The sequence below is a fragment of the Strix aluco genome, chromosome 2 (assembly GCF_031877795.1).
Source record: "Strix aluco isolate bStrAlu1 chromosome 2, bStrAlu1.hap1, whole genome shotgun sequence".
Lineage (NCBI taxonomy): Eukaryota > Metazoa > Chordata > Aves > Strigiformes > Strigidae > Strix > Strix aluco.
In genome coordinates this window covers 128,821,439-128,838,053 of record NC_133932.1, presented here as the reverse complement: position 1 = coordinate 128,838,053, position 16,615 = coordinate 128,821,439, and the positions used below count along the sequence as shown (strand labels likewise).

At 38.1% G+C, this 16,615-nt stretch overlaps 1 protein-coding gene across 1 annotated transcript in view; it reads right to left on the bottom strand.

Moving 5' to 3' along the window:
- The window catches only part of GRM5 (glutamate metabotropic receptor 5), a 288,721-nt gene that overhangs the window by 21,866 nt on the left and 250,240 nt on the right, over window positions 1-16,615 (bottom strand). Inside the window, exon 8 of the mRNA XM_074816304.1 lies at window positions 9,460-10,399. Within this exon, the coding sequence (XP_074672405.1) occupies window positions 9,460-10,399 (940 nt within the window). The remainder of the gene's footprint in view (window positions 1-9,459; window positions 10,400-16,615) is intronic.

Sequence of the window (16,615 nt, the reverse complement as noted above, 5' to 3'; positions counted from 1 at the left end):
GCATAATCTTTTTCTTTTTTTTTACAGCTTATTCTAATTAAGCAATCATATGTAATTGCAGCTGGTAAATTAAAATTACATTTTTGATGGAATGATATACAAAGCATTATACTGGCTCAAGGGAAGATTAGACCGAAAGCGAAATATTACCAGTATGTTTATTTACCTTCTTCCAGAAAGGGTATTTCTGAAATGTTGCACAAACCACTGTATAGGATTTCTGTAGAGTAGGGTCTTATTTACATGAGACTTCTTGTTCTACCCATTCTATTCATTATGCTGAATTTCTGTCCTCTCTTCTTCAGGTATATATAATTAGAGATGCCATAGGAAGGTCTCATCACTTTATTCATTGTTTCCTTCATTACGTTGAAAAGGGAAGCTATACCACATTTGCTTTCAAGCATTTTAAATATTAGAAACTCCTGTAGGTTTGTGAAATGGATGGATGGGGCCCTACTTTGCAATGCCTTACCTTGCAATTGAGCTTAACATGACATTTTTCAATTTTGCTGACTTATAAGAAAGAAGTTTCTCTTTTACAATGCTTTTTATTACTTGGGTCTGTTATGCTATGCTGTATATTTAATATATTATCTCTAGTATTTTTTCTAATGTTTTGCTTCTTTAGTGCTTGTTTATTAGATTTTTAACCTTATTCTGCTATCTCATTATTGGATAGTGAACTGTAAAATGACTTAATATTTTTTGGCAATGCATAATTTTGTTATAAGTCATCAACTGGCAGCAAACCAGATAATCACTACAATATATAATGCTATAATTGAAACTATGGCAAATTAAAAGAGAGTTTTGTGTTTATATATTTTAGCAGACACCTGCCTTGAATTTCAGTCACAGTTATTAAAAAACATCTGTAACCAAATGCAGTTCTAAGTAAGTCAGCTGAAATTCCAGCTCTTCTGCCAGCCCACACAAACTTTTAGTATTCAAGTCCATATACCATTCCTTATAATTCATACAGGTACTTCCATAGTGGCAGACTGGCTCATGTCTTTGGACCTTGGAAGGAGGGTGGATGTCCTAGTCTTTTGTTTGTCAAATTAATTACAATGCTAGTTCATATCAAAGTTGCTTTGGAAAGAACCAGAATCTCCTTTGGTAGACAAACCTGTGCGCAGGTCAGATGGTAGTTTGCAACAGGGTCTACATCATGCATACTAATGGACGTGAGACCATCTGCACGGCCTGTCTCTGTGCTCTTCAGCATGTCTGATAAGGACAATACTGATATAGTATATGGTGATATATATTCGTCATGAGAATTTTGCGAGACAGGCTTGAAGATGAGAAAAAGGTAAAAGGGGTAGACATTGCTGTTAAAAAATAGAAAACTCCTCCTCAGCTCTTTCTTACCCTAAAAAAGCCATCAAACTGCTGGATTCTGTCTTCACCGTTCTTTCCTTTTCTTTTTTGTAGTAATTAGCAAGACTGCATTTTGCAATCTAGAGCACATTTGTGTAACAGTAGGCAGGGAACTGTTTACAGTATAATTTAATTTGCACAGTTCAGCTATGATGTTTGGTTCAAAGTGATGGGTACGCTGTCTTAATAATAGAAATAATTAAAAAAATGAGGCTTGAATACATGTTCTCAGTTAATGCAGCCAGACAATTCATATCAATCAATATTTTAATTAAATTTAAGTTGAGGGGAAAATTCAAAACAATGCTAGCACTGTACACAAATTAAATATCATTGTAATCAGGGCATTCAAGAATATCAGTTCATTATACAGATGGAATGTTTTAGCAGCAATTTATCAAAATCTTTCAGACCTAATACCTTTCATTGAGTTTCATAAAATATTCTTCAGTCATTTCACAATATTTGAAGTTCAATTAATCACATATCAAGCTTGTCCAAAAAGACACCAAGACTAAATTATTTATGGAAAAATGAAGGACACAAACCATTCACTAATCTCTCAATCTAAATTTCTGTAGCATATTAGATTAAAATAGCTCCAAATGATCCATTTGGGAGCTGATTCATTAATAAATGCAGACTAATCAGTCAAAAGCATAATGATTTCCTCTGAAGAGTCAAATATTTTTTTCCTGCATGCATCAAAATTCTTTTCTAGCAAGACTATGAAACAAACAAATAATATCTTGTATCACTATGGTTAGATTTTGTTTTTTTAAATAAGAACAATACACACTGAGCCAAACCTTCACCTCATATAAATTGTTGCCTGCTCTAATGACATCACATCATGTAAGAAGCTTACCCTTCACTTTTTTGCCATCGTCTCATAGTACAAAACCATCTAAGCACTTCTGTGCAATTTGTAGTTGATGGTCCCCTTAAACAGCATCTGTAGAAATTAATTTAATTTTTGGTATATGATGATTTCTCAGTGACATCTTTTGCCTTACAGTAATCTCTGGTCCTGTTCTGTGCAGCACTTTCACTTTTCAGATTCTGCTGGGATTTATTGCACTGAGATGAGCAATGGCTAAAAGCTAGTCACTGTTCAAGGATGGTGCCGGTCATTTCTATAATGTAACTTCTTAAGCATTAGTTCTCCTGATTTACATTCTTCAATAATCTCCTGGTTAGTTCTCCATACACACAAGAGTTGATTTAAAAAACTAAAAGACACCAATAAATTATCTGTTCTATAAAACTTCAGGATTTCAAATAATCAAATAATCAAATAATGTGGTTTTTTGGGTTTTTTTTTTTTTGCTTGTTTTTTTTTAGTGAAATAAAACCAGAATTGTAAAAGTCTTTTAGTGTAAAGCTAATATAAAGGCCTGATGAATAGGGTACTTGTGGGGCACAAGAGACCCAGGCTGGAATCTCTCCTCTACCATTGTCTGACATCAAAAATCACTGTTCTTTTCACCAGGCTAGGAAATAACTCTTTGTCTTTTCCAATCAGTGCTTATTTTATACAAGACAGAATAGCTCCACCAAGCTTCAGTAGGAAAGCAATCCATACTGGCATAACTGAAAGACTGCTGATATAACTCTGATCACCAGGAGTATCTCAGCCCTTTAGCTGTGAAAATTGTGAGTATGAACCTATAACCCATGCCCTGAAAAAGTCTGGTAAGTAAAAAGATTTTACAAATTAATTTGGAAGAGAAGTGTAGTGTTCTTTTATCATCATTCAAAATGTGTCAAAGAAACTGTTCAAGCTGCATATAAATGAAGACAAAATTGCCACTTGTACTATAAGAAATGTGTCCCAATAGAATATGCTGTGGCAGAAACTCATGATCAGTATCTTTCTCAATGGGCGTACATGTGAGGAATGTGAGCTAGCTTCATCTTTCTACAAAACTCCCCCAGTTTTTCTTGTACTTCATCTTCTTTACAGGACTGAAAGCTCCATGTCAAATAACAGCCCTGTTTATCTCTCAGGCAACTTACCTTCCTGAGGCATAGGGAATTTGAATCTCTCTCATATACATCTGAAATCCTCAGGCTGATAATGCACACACATATTCTAAAAACATTTGATCACAGCTATCTGGGCAATGGGAATTGCATGGACTGCATCTTGGAGTCCCTTGGCATGATGTGTATAACAGTGGCAGAGGATTATTCTGATGAGGATTCCCATTTGTCTGGAAACTCAATGTCTTCCAGGTGCTTTCCTAATAATGCAACATAGCAATAGTCAGACCTTGGAGAAGTTGTAACAGCTAAGATATTGCTCAAATTAGTTCATTTTCTGTTCACTTGTTTTTTCAGTGCTTTAAATGGACTTCAATCAGATTCAGAATTAGGAGGAATGTTTGAAAAATTTCCTGAGGAAAAAAGGGTGGGTTTTTAGGGAGAAATTTCAATTCAGGCTTCTGAAAAAAAACAAGATTTTGATCCTGAGATATGATGTGCTGATGTGTGATATAATATTTAGACTGTAATATTTTTAAACCATGAATGGCAGTTTATAGACTGATCCAAGCACATTTCTCTTATTTTGTGGATCAAAATACCTCCTGTTTGAATTGTAATGAAACAGATATAGTCAGTTATAAGAGGGAAAAAGAGAGAAAACAGATAAGGGGGAAAATCAGCTGTTCCTTGCAGAAAACAGAGCACACAGTTTGATGGTAGACACCTGTTTCTAAAATATTTCATTATGGCACAGTTTGGAACTGTTTGATGTAAACACTAATTATAGCCACTGGTGGTCCAGGGCTGAATCCAGTCCAGTGGAAAAATCTACCTTGCCTATCATGTTTTCCTCATAGGAGACAGGGAATGTCATTTAACAGCGCATGAGCCTGGACACCTGAATGCTTTTTCTGATGCTTGTGCAAGGCAGGCACTTGGTCCCTCAAGCTGCCATTACTGTACCAGTGTAGCACGTGAGAGGGAGAAAAAATGCTCCCAAATGGCACCTGATTCTTAGGTGGATGTGTGAGCACCTTTGTCTAAGTTGAGTAAGATAAAACAAAATAATAGTGATTTATACAATAAAAATTCAGTGGTTCATCCGAGGGTGAGTGTTGGCTTACAAGAGCAAGGGATCCCCACTCCTGAATGAAAACTGTCAGTCCTATCACTTGTGCAGATGTATACAGAGCAATGCCGAGTTCTGCAATTGCACAGTGGTAGACAAAATTCTTAAGAGGACAAGATAATACATTAAAAACAAATGAGTAGTTAATTTGTTTTGACAGCCACAGTGTATGTTTAATTATTTAGGAAATACTATGTCATGTAGTAAATCTAGGTGCAATAAAGCCACACTGGGTTATTAAGCTCTAATCTCAATGAGATTTTTGAGTTGCTGAGGATAAATGTCTGTAAGGTGCAGAAACTGACGTGCATCTTTTTTCTGTTGTCTAGTATTGTGCTGTTCACATCTGTATGGAGGAATTATGTGCAGTACCACAAACATCCAATGTTTCTTGAATATGGCTAACATTATCTGACTTTGCTGGTGATGATTCTTGCTTGTTGAGTGATCATATCTACCTGTGTAGGTAACAGATTGAAAGTACTGCTCAGTCCTTTTGCTTAAATGAATAGTTACTTTCAGCGATCCTAACCCATTTAGAAGATGATAATCTATCCTGTATTGTTTCAGGACAGTACTTGTGGCTTGTAGTGGGCACCTAACAGCTTCTGTCTTTTGTGAATGTGGTAGAAGAAACCTAAATGAGTCCTATATCATCACAGGGAGAATGGTCAACTAGTAGTTAAAAAACACTTTAAAAAACTCTGTCACTGAAGAAATAAAGGGGCATGTATATTAACTAAGCCTCTAATCTCCAAGCAGAGAGCCTTGCTTTGGGGTTGCAGTGGTGTTTTCTGACCTCATTCTTCTTTCAAAGGTTCCCACCTCACTACCTGAACAGCTCTGCTGTTTGTGTCTAGGTCACAGCTTGATCTATGGAAGGATGCCAGGTTTCTCTTGATTTTCCCACAACATATTACAGGCTGGAACAGGCAGAATTTGCTGCTGAAGCAATGAAGAAACTTGAGGGGGTGAGTTGGGGACCTCCAAAAGAAGCAGCTGAGGTCAGGAACCACTGGGGCATCTACAAGTAACAGTGGGAGAAATAGAGAGGAGTAGTATTGGCTGCACTGTGAAGATTTGGTAGATATTTAAAGGACAGAGAGAAAATTATTGGTAGGATTCTTAAGACTTGCTTAATATATATAGATGTGTGGGACAGACAGTGTTTAGGGCTTTTTTTAACATTCTGCTGGTCACTCATAACAGTTTATTACCTGTTTTAAAGGAAAGCAAACTTGTTTTTCTACAGGTGGAGGGAGATGCATGTGTTTAAAGGGTCCATATATGTAAGCTTGGAAAATGGAGCATGTGTGGTCTGGGATCAGCTCTTCCAGAAGAGATAAACACCTACAGTGGTTAAATTACTGTGTGAAATCCAGGGCTAAGATATCAGAAAGGTAAGAGAAACTTTGAAACACCTACTCTATCCCCCAGGCCAAGGTAGCATGACTGAGACCTTTTGGTGTGCAGTCCTGGCTAGAAATATCATACTAGTAGCTCTTGTAGCACAAATATGCAGTCCTTATCTTACCTGGGATACTAGCCCTGTGTTTTGGACTCTTGCAAAAGGGCTGTGTAGCATATGTGATAATAGTTCTTATAGTAATACTTGCTCATTTTATTTATGGGCTTTTTAGTCTCTATGAAAGTAACTAGTAAAATAGAATCACAGAATCATAGAATTGTTTAGGTTGGAAAAGACATTTAAGATCATTGAGTCCAACCATTACCTGGAAGCAGAAGGTTCAGATGATTTTACACAGGTTGTGTGGCTTTGACTCCTGTTATGTAGAGTTTAGCATTCTTCTTTGTGAAGTTGCTTCTGATAATGTCTGGTTTGTTAGCCCTACTTTTAAATGAGGGTAGAATATATTTTGGTGAGTACCACGAATCACAATAGCCTACATGATACGGTTTTCATTTCACTGGGCAATGAATAGTTTTACTTTCTCCTTCTACATATTCCAGTACATGAAGATTCATACTAACACATATCCACAGCTTGCCTGAGTTTTCTTAACTGAAGAATACCCCATGCAAAAAGTCATTTAGGACTCTAACAGATGCATTGCTTTATTTAGGCAAAAGCAGTCTTGTTATCTGTCATTGTGCAGCTGATGTGAAAGCTCTGAACAGAGCATTGGCATTATCTGTTTGACAATGATTTGATGCAATACTACGCTGTGCTATAAATTAGTGTCAAGAAGCAAAATGCTAATGATAGGGGCCCCTCTATGCACCGGTGACTTAAATAGCATGTTTCTTTAAAATTCAGCAGTGACTCACTCTCTTTTAAATAAAAACCCTCTGAGTTATTTAAATAATGCCATGTAGCTCTAGTGCATATTTCAGTTGATTCTGAGTATTTCAGTGTTTACTTGAATAACTATCCAAACAAGATTTTGAGCATTGTACTGAATAATACCTTGAAACATATTACTTTGTGGAACAAGATTTTTTTAAAGTAATGTTTGAATATTAAGTAAAATGTTTGGACTCTGTTTGCTCATGCTATACAGTAAGCAGAATTGAAGCTGAAAGTGGTTTTCTGTTCTTTCTTGGAGATGATATCAGACATAGGTGAAGTCCTGAGCAGCATTTTAAATTTACTTGGCACATTTGAGGACTCTGTTTTGTTTTCTTTCATGAAATCAAATAGGCATTGATTAGAGAGGATTCCCCATGATTAACGGAATCTGTTTGCTCTTGGATTCCCAGATCCTTCAGGCACACACTGACGGAGCACTGCTAAACTCACTGGCACCATCACAATTTAACCAGCTGAGGATTCAGACACATGCATTAGGAGTGTCTTTGTTGCAGTTTTATGTGTTGATGAACACCGCTGATGACATAAAAGTTTTTCTCCAAGTTTTAAATGAAATGTTCTAGTTCTTTATATCTAGGCAAATATGTCAACATATCAGCTTTGTGCTGCCTTTTTCATTCCTACACACACATATCGGGCACTCTCAATGCTCTTCAGAATTGAAGACATTTCCAAGACTGCTATTGAAAAAGAAGTCATTGTCAATGATGATTTATTACATTCAGCTAGTAACTCCCTACCACAGGTGTTATCTACACATCAAGGGATATAAAGAAATGGAAACAGAGTCCTCAAAAAGAAGAAAATACACCTTGTCTTTTAGGATATTTAATAGTAGGGTACAGTCCTTACTTTTCAGAACAAACCAAAGATTTTAGAGCAATATCTTTCAAAACTCGGCCTTAACAGATGACAAACAAATCCTTCCCAAGCCCAAGATCTTCCCATCATCAGTAAGTTCATCTTGTTGCGTAAAAAAATTGTGAGATGGCAAATGAGCTCTGCAGCAGAAGTGAGGGAAAATAATAATGATCTCAAAGAGGAAGAATGCCCTCCTACTGAGGACATATTATGAAGAATTCCTCATTTAGATGGCCCAGAAGTTGTTATAGGGCTTCTAACCTGAACGCCTCAGGTCATTCAGGCATACAGACAGAGGTTGTAGAAAAGGACATTTCAGGTAATCATCACTTAAGCTGATAAAGGATTTATCATTTTAAAATAACATCCTATTCTGCACCTGGAAAGGAACTGGAAGATACTATCATTAACTGATCATAGGTACAAAATATCTTGTAATAGACTGGCCATTTCTGTACCAATTCAAAGTCACTGAAAGAGAAGCATTAGTAATAATCTGGCAGAAACAAATAATCATTTCAGCGTAATCTGTCCTGCAGGTATTACTAATAAAATCCTCCCTCAAGTCGAAATTGTGGTTCACAAAAAAATGGAAGTACAAATTTCCCTCATTCCATGCCAACTCCAGTTGTGAACAACGGCATGTCCGGAAATATTTGTATTATCAGTCCTAAAATCCATGTGTATTTCAGTGAAGAGGAAAATCTAGTTACTTGTCAGTTCCAGGCTAGACATATATAACTGAAGAATGACAAAACTGTTTCTCTGCACTTTCATATATGCAGAATTCTTTGTATATACTAGCAGTTAAATAACCCAAATCATCCCCATAGCACCCATATCAAAAGTGAAAGGAATCAAAAGATAAAAATGAACCACTGGGCTGGGTGCACATCTACATGCTCTGTATATGAAGCAGGACAGTATTTCCCTTCCAGAGCCCTCCTTTCTCTTTAGTGTTCACTTACTGTAACTTTTATACACTGAACATACAAGTTGCCTTCCTGATCACTGAATTAAAATAATTCCTTGGGAAGAAACAATGAAATATCTGACAAGGGAGTATCTGTTCAATGGCAGAAAGGGTAGCAAGAGCGAGGCCTGTGAGCATCTGAATTTGATGGAGTTAGGAGGATGAATACAGAAAAAGGTATCAAGAAAGGTAAAGAAGAGAAGATAGGTGAGAACAAAAAGAAAGAAAGCAGGAAGAGATAATACAAGAAAGGAAAATCAAGTGAGTAGGAGATAAAAGCTATAAAAGAAGAGTAATTTGAAACAAATCCTCAGATGCCTGAGAGTGGCTGCTCGTGATGCGACTTGTGTTTATTACTCCACCTTGATTATGTAGCACTAGCCGCAACCCTGTTTTACTGCTGTGACTAGAGACAAAATACAGACACTATGCAATTCATTTAAGGGAAAGAGATTGTAAATGGGTGCATTCAGGACAAGGCAATGAGTTACGTTTCTTGTTCTGTTGTTTTTTTCTCCTAAGACCTTGTTTCCCTCCCTACACTAAGTGTACCGTTCACACAGCCAGTACTCCCAGCCTTGTAATTGTTTGCCCATTGATCTGTCCCCTGCTTTTGCACAGTGCTTTGACTAAATCAAACCCAAAAATGTTACAGATGTGGGAGAGGACTCACACCTCGCCCAGTGCAGAGGCAAAGGGAATTAATGTATTTCCTTTTGTCCTTCCACTATTAGTAACTCTCAGAAGATCATAACTGCTTCCCCACACTCCCACATTAGCAAACTTTACCTAAGGGTTTCACCAGATGATCCCCTTCTTTTCCACAGGTTCACCAGGCTGCTTGAGCGGCTTGCAGCTGAAGATGACTTTCCATCCCCTACGTGCATGCGGACCACAGTCGATGTGGTGAATGCGCTGCGTACGTTCCTTTCAGGCTTAGCAAGGATGATATAGACCTTGGGCACAAACATACACCCGAGGGCCACCGTGGCACTCAGACTTACTGAGAAACACATGGTGATTATCTTGTAGTTGCTTCCAAAATATATTGGCACAAAAGCCAGCCAAATGATGCAGGTGGTATACATTGTAAAGGCAATATATTTTGCTTCATTGAAATTAGCTGGGACATTTCTTGTCTTAAATGCATAAAAGGTGCAACTCAAAATTAATAATCCATTATATCCAAGGGGAGTTACAACACCCAAGTTGGTGGTGTTGCAAATCAGGTAGACCTCTCGGATGCTTGGGTAATCATGCATTATATCTGGTGGCTCCATTATAAAGAGGGCAACAATTATGCCTAATTGTATACATATCAAGATAAATGCAATAACCAGTTGGGCGCAGGCACTCATGAACCTAGGTTTCTTTGTACAAATTTTCTTCTTGCTTCCAGCCAGGATTCTTGCAATGCGGTTGGTTTTAGTTACTAGAGCAGAATAACTCATAGCTGGGGAGAGGCCAATGCCAATTCGTTGAAGATAACAGTAAATCTGTTGAGGTTTTGCAATGAGACAGAAAGTACACAAGTAACCCAAGCAGATGCCAGCTAGAATGATGTAGCAAAGTTCTCGGCTGGATGATTTGACCACTGGAGTATCACGGTACATTATGAATATAGCTGTTACAAACAAGGTGGCCAGCAGACCCAGGCATGCAAAAACAACTGCTGCAATTGGTTCAGGGTCACCCCATCTGAGATACTGGACTGGGATGAGGTCACAACCTACAGAAAAAGAAAAAAAGAAGGTAAACTGAAGTACGTAGGAGTGAGATTCTTTAATGATATAGTTACAGGTTTTCCTGATATTTCTTTTCTTTTTTCCTTTCAGGAAGGTGCCATTATAATGAATGTAGGCTAAGATTATGATAATATAATGGCACAATAAATACATTTCAGTGACAGCTTATTTCAGTAATATACTTTATCTGGAATATAACATAGTGACTGAAAAAATGGCCAAGCTGATTAATATAAGTCACTTTGCAAAGTGGAATTTTCCTTTCAAATTCTTTTAAATATAGTAATTTCAGAATCAAATTGCATTACCTCAGTGCAAAATGCTACAGAGTTGTCTGCATACTACATGCACTTAAAGGACCAGATGTCAATCTTACTAATTATATTGTACACTATGAAGGATATTGGTACTTGTTTAATGATTATGGAGAGGAATCTTACAGATTCTAGCTGTCAAGAAAAAGAGAGAGTTTCTTTCTCAGATATGCTACCTTTTTTCTAACAAAAGCTTTCTAGCATCAGAGCTGAAGATAACAGGTAATTTGGGATGGCATACCCTGATCACTTCTTTATCTGTCATTCATCCTTTTGAGACTTCTGAGGAATTAAAACCTCATCTAACTCATGAAATCAAACTGAATTCAATAAATTAGTGTCAAAGCTGAATTAGCAATGCAACCCATCTAAGGACACTTGGTTTTTAGTCTATGTATAGGTTTTAATAAGTCATTCCATGCATGCATGTCATAGGAAGTCAAAGAAGCTTTTCATTCCACAGTGGATCAATGGACAAGAGTAAAATCTGGCAGAAAACTTGTTGCTCACATCCCTCCTCCATCTTTCCTTTCTTATTGCACTGTAAAGCCTGGATAGGTGTGGTGGGTTGACCTTGGCTGGATGGCAGGTGCCCACCAAGCTGCTTTATTACTCTCCTCCTCAGCAGGACAGGGAGGGGGGAAAAATAAGATGGAAAAACTTGTGGGGCAAAATAAGGCAGTTTAATAAAGCAAAATCAAAGGCTGCACATGGAAGCAAAGGAAAACAAAAGATTTGTTCTCTACTTCCCATCAGCAGGTGATGTCCAGCCACTTCCCGGGAAGTAGGGCTTCAGTACATATAGAGGTTTCTCCAGAAGACAAACATCATAATAACAAATGCCCTGTATCGCCGCCTCTCCTTTCTCTTAGCTTTTATTGCTGAGTAGATGTCATATGATATGGAATATCCCTTTGGTCAGTTTGGGTCAGCTGTCCTGGCTATATCCCCTTCCAAGATCTTGCCCAGCTCCAGCCTACTGCTGAGGGGGGTGATGTTGGTGAGACAGCCTTGATGCTGTGTGAGCACTGCTCAGCAGTAGCCGAAACACTGGTGTGTTATCAACACCTTTCTAGGTATCAATACAAAGCACTATGAGGGCTGCTATGGGGAAAATTAACTCCATCTCAGCCAGACCCAGTAGAATAAGAGGGGAGGACCCTGATGCTCTGGAGTGCAACTTCCTGACAACAGTAGACACACTGGCACTGCCAGACAGGGCAGGAAAGCTGGAAGGAGATGATGGAGTGGAGGAAATGCAACTAAAAGCTTGTATTTCCCCTATACTTGTATTAAGCTTGACTAACCTTGATTGCAAAGTCTGAATTACTTCAAAATTTAGAATTGTTGTAATCAGGTTGCTGTTTTCTGGTTAGGTCAGACAGAAGGGTGCCAGTGTGACTCAGGGTGGGTCACGGCAAGGCACTTCACTCTGTGGGGATGGAGTGCTGGGTGCTCACATCTGTATTTTCAGAAGTGAGGGTAATTAAGACAGTCTGATGGGCATCTGGATGCCAAGCAATCCTAATCAATCAGGGAACCTGGGACCTCAGTGACTTGATGAACAGGAGTAAATGTAGACTATAATTTGGGAATTTCTACATGCAAGATCTACTTTTTGCCCTTTTCTTTATTTTAGGTGGAGCTTAAAGTTTTTCCAGATCTGCCACAGACATTTTTAGTAGTAAAAATCACTTCATGAAATGGTATGGCTTAGAAGAGAGGTTTAGCTCCTCTCTTCTCCTAGTATTTCTGTATTTTACACCTCTACACAATTTATATTAGAAAAAATATAATACCTACAATAAGGGGGTATGCTCAATAGATTGTGTGGCAAAAGTACAAGGGAGATAGTTCTGTACTCTTGCAGAAAAATCAGAACAGTCAACAAGTCTTTAACATTAGTGCAGTTAAAGGATACAAATTTGTAGTCATCCTAGCATAACAGATTGTGCTCTTTGTTACTAAATGCAGATTAATTTGCCATCCATATTTTAACTGTTTTTGTATGCAAAGCTTTCTGTTGCAATAATAAAAGTATTGCCATGTCTTAATGTAACAAAGACATTTAGATTTTTATGAAATACTCTCATAGCATTAGTTGATACCTATTTGACACTTGTTGGTTTTAAAGAGTTTACTTATTCCTTGTGAAGGAGATACTATATTTCTTTCTGACTCCATCAAGATTAATGTAGCACAGGAATCACATCATTAAAATCAACATTTTATACCAGTGAGAGAGGTGGAGGAAGGGTGAAAAACATACTCTAGTGTGTGCATATATACCCATGTGGGTTCTTTCCCAAGAAGTTTTATGACCTCTAAATCTATTTCTGATTTTACCAAAATTTAATTAATGTTTTGGGGAAACAAATTGTTTCCAGCTTCTAATACTACTATATATTCTTGGGCAGGAAACTTGAGGAGAAAAGGTCTTTATCTGACAGCTGGCCTTTACATGCAGACAATGATATAGGGGCTGAATTTTGCTCAGTTTCTAATGTTGCAGCAGAGGTGAATCATAACCAGGCACTTCTGATTAGTTTCAGACTATTTCATGCCTTCCTTCCTTTATTACTCTTTTTACATTCTCTTAATAAAATACCTGAGAAAAGACTTGAAAACTTGTCCCATTTTTTCCCCCATCACTGGGTATACTTTATAAGGAGAACGTCAAACTGTGCAATGATTTATTCCTTAATTAAGATTTAAGCACTGGATAGTCTTCATAAAGCAATGATTGGTGAGATTTTCATATAACAGCTTCACAGCTAATGGTTTCTGACAATGGCACTTTGCAGAAAGGGAAAACTAGATCAAGTAGAAGAAATATGGGAAAACAGCAATGTGTTCACGTTGGGTTGATGGCCAGGATTATACCAAGGCAAAAGCTGAAAAATGGTAACACAAGAAGAACTCATTCCTATTCCCTAAATATGTGTATGCCCAGTGGTCATTTGGACAAGATCCTGACCCACAGCCCACCGCTTACACTTCATCAACATCTCCAAGCACCTGGAAAGTCTTCTCTCCTAGCTGGCTCAGAAACTCCAGATGGTACAGAGCCAGCAGCCTTGCATTGTGGTCCCTGCAGTGTGCTGAGGCAATCTTTGGCTTGTGGAAAGGCTGTTAGAAGCCAGTCCAATTTGGAGCAGGTGTAGAGTTGTTCTACTCTGTGCTCAAGAGTGCACTGCTTCTGGGACCGGAGCCCCAGTAAAATTAACCTAAAACTGCTTCTATGTTCTTCTGGCCAGAAATGGAGCCAGTGGGAGCAAGGTACTAGATAAGCATGTGAATAGCAAGACAAGCAGATATAAAAAATCAAGAGTCCCATTTGACATGTTAGGGAAAGGTTTTCTGAAAGGAGCATCAAAGATCACCAACAAATTACAGTTAAGGATATATAAGGATATTCTGGGGGAAAAAAGGGTTCTGATAGTTTGGAAAAGCATCTGGCTACTTCAGAGATACACAAGATTGTGCCATAAAACAAGGAGAGGAGAAGCTCTTGAAGGCTTGACCACTGCCATAGCTCTATTAGTACCCTGTGCTTTCTCTGTAGAGGTAAACTTGTCACTTATTTCTGACCTTTCATGTTATGTTAAAATTAGTTTATCTGGGAGAAGACTTCACAGATATGAAGTCCATATTTTCTGGGGATTTGATCTTGACACTGTTTTAATTTGTTATTATAGACTTGACACCCAAGAGACCTTACCATGCCTTCTGCATCCATAAAACTGTATTCTCTTAGCACTGAAAATACCTTTCATGTCAGACAATATAGAATATATAATTAAACTAGTTCCAAAGGTAAATATGACAAAGGCTTGTGAATAGGGTACACTTTGGAAAGTGAAGGGAATTCAGTGAAGTCTCTTAAGTCAACATCATGAGCTAATGCTCACTGAATCTGCACATGGAGACTAAAACTGGCAGAAAATTACTGCTGGTTTAGTACGTCATAAATATTTTTCAGTCGGCATCCTGAGCAGTCAGTTCAACCCCTTGACAAAAGACTTGGTTTTCTTGGTAAGTTTTCACAGACTCTTTTAAGGATAGAAGTCCAAAAACCAAGGCTGAAACCTAAACAACAACCTAGCCACACCTTAGTTGTGAATGAGACTCTCCACATAGGATTTGGCACACATTACTCAAAGTCTATTATGATATGCTGTTAGATATTTCATATTAATGCTTCTGAATGTTTCCCTATTTATGGTCCCAAAAGATGGGAGAGGGGATATCTTTATTAGTTATTTGGATTTTCACATATGGAGAGCTGAGATGTAAAAATGTAGTAGTCAGAATAAAAATCTATATGAAGCTGGCAGGGTAGCTTTTATTTATTTATTTATATATATTTTATTTTAATAAAGCCCCAGCTTGTTACCCAAACTGACAAGGCAAAAGTGAATATTACACTCTGCAAAGTTCTGGGTGAGAAATTAGCGCCCTGACCTCCACATGGAATGCGAACCAACTGAAGTGAGAGGACAGTTTTAAAATTTTGATACTAAGTTCTGGTGCTATGGTAAACTATTATGGTCACTAGTTCATTGCCTTCTTCTGGTGGGACCTTTTGTAGTTGTTACAATAGCAGCGGATGTAGAGGTGACCATGTGCTGGTTTCTTTGCAGCTGCAGTTCCCAGGCTGGCACATTTACTGAAACCGTCAGCAAAGGCAGGTTTGCACAGTCCATGGATGCAGCTGAGGGCTGTGCGTATGTTTATTCTACTACCTCTGCAGGGCAGGAGTTGGGATTGGTCACATCTTAAATCATGAAAGCTGGGGCATCTCTAGCTCAAGAGCCTAAGTCCCTAGTAACTCAAACATACTTATTTAGCTGTGCATTGCAGTAAAGGGCAAGGCCATGAATCTTAGAATAATACATTAAAGTTACTCTGTGACCACACGGGGAATGATTCCTTAGTTACATGAATGTGCAGAATGACTGGAACAACTGAAGAATTGCAGCAACCAGGTCCATCCTTATGTTAGTGCTAATGTTTTAAGTTTCACTAAAAAATGCTGGCTCCCTGTGTTGTAAATGTTTTGTTCAGAATATGTTGTCTTCAGCAAATTTCCCATAATATAAGGCACAATTACAAGTGGATCCTTCTGGCTTTGTTGGCAAGTTCCCCTTCATCCAGCTCAGGAGCCTCCAAAAGCTGTTCATTGAGCTCAGCATTCTTGAACCAGCTCACTTGAGCCTGAAGCACTGTGTGGCTCACGCTGGAAACTTGGGCTGTAAATGGACTGGAAGTCAAAGTCAACACCTTACCTGGAACAAGCAACTTAGGGAAGAAAGTCAAGAAACTCAGCAACAAGGGAGGGAAGAAAATTATAACCAGAGATCCTGGTCATAATATTGCCACCTGAACTCTTAACTCATCCTCATCTGCTTTCTCCAAAAGGCAGGTAGAGAGTGACTTATGGAAATGGTTACATTTCATTTGGAATAAGAAATAACAAGGGAAGAAAATACAGGGCACAGAAAATCAGGGTGAAAATTGGGCATTATCTCTCCTGATGTGCATTTATAATACTAAAAACAACCAGATAAAAATTGTGTCCTTCTTCTACCCTCAGTCTGAATTACAGCCTTACCAATTATGGTCAAAAGCAAGATCCTAGTAGTGTTTCAGCAGCAAAATCAATGTCAGCACAGGCTAAATTATGTTCTGCCTTGTGCTCGCAACTGTCAGACAATTGCTGAAATTACCAATGGCTGCAACTTTATTGCAGGCAACAATATGAGAAAGCAGTTTGATGGCAACAAGCAGTTAGCATTTGAAAATATTTCAGGCAAGATATGAGCAATTTTTTTGCTTGGGGGTAGGGGGAAGGATCCGGTCTTATGAGACACCTGAGCCTCAGAC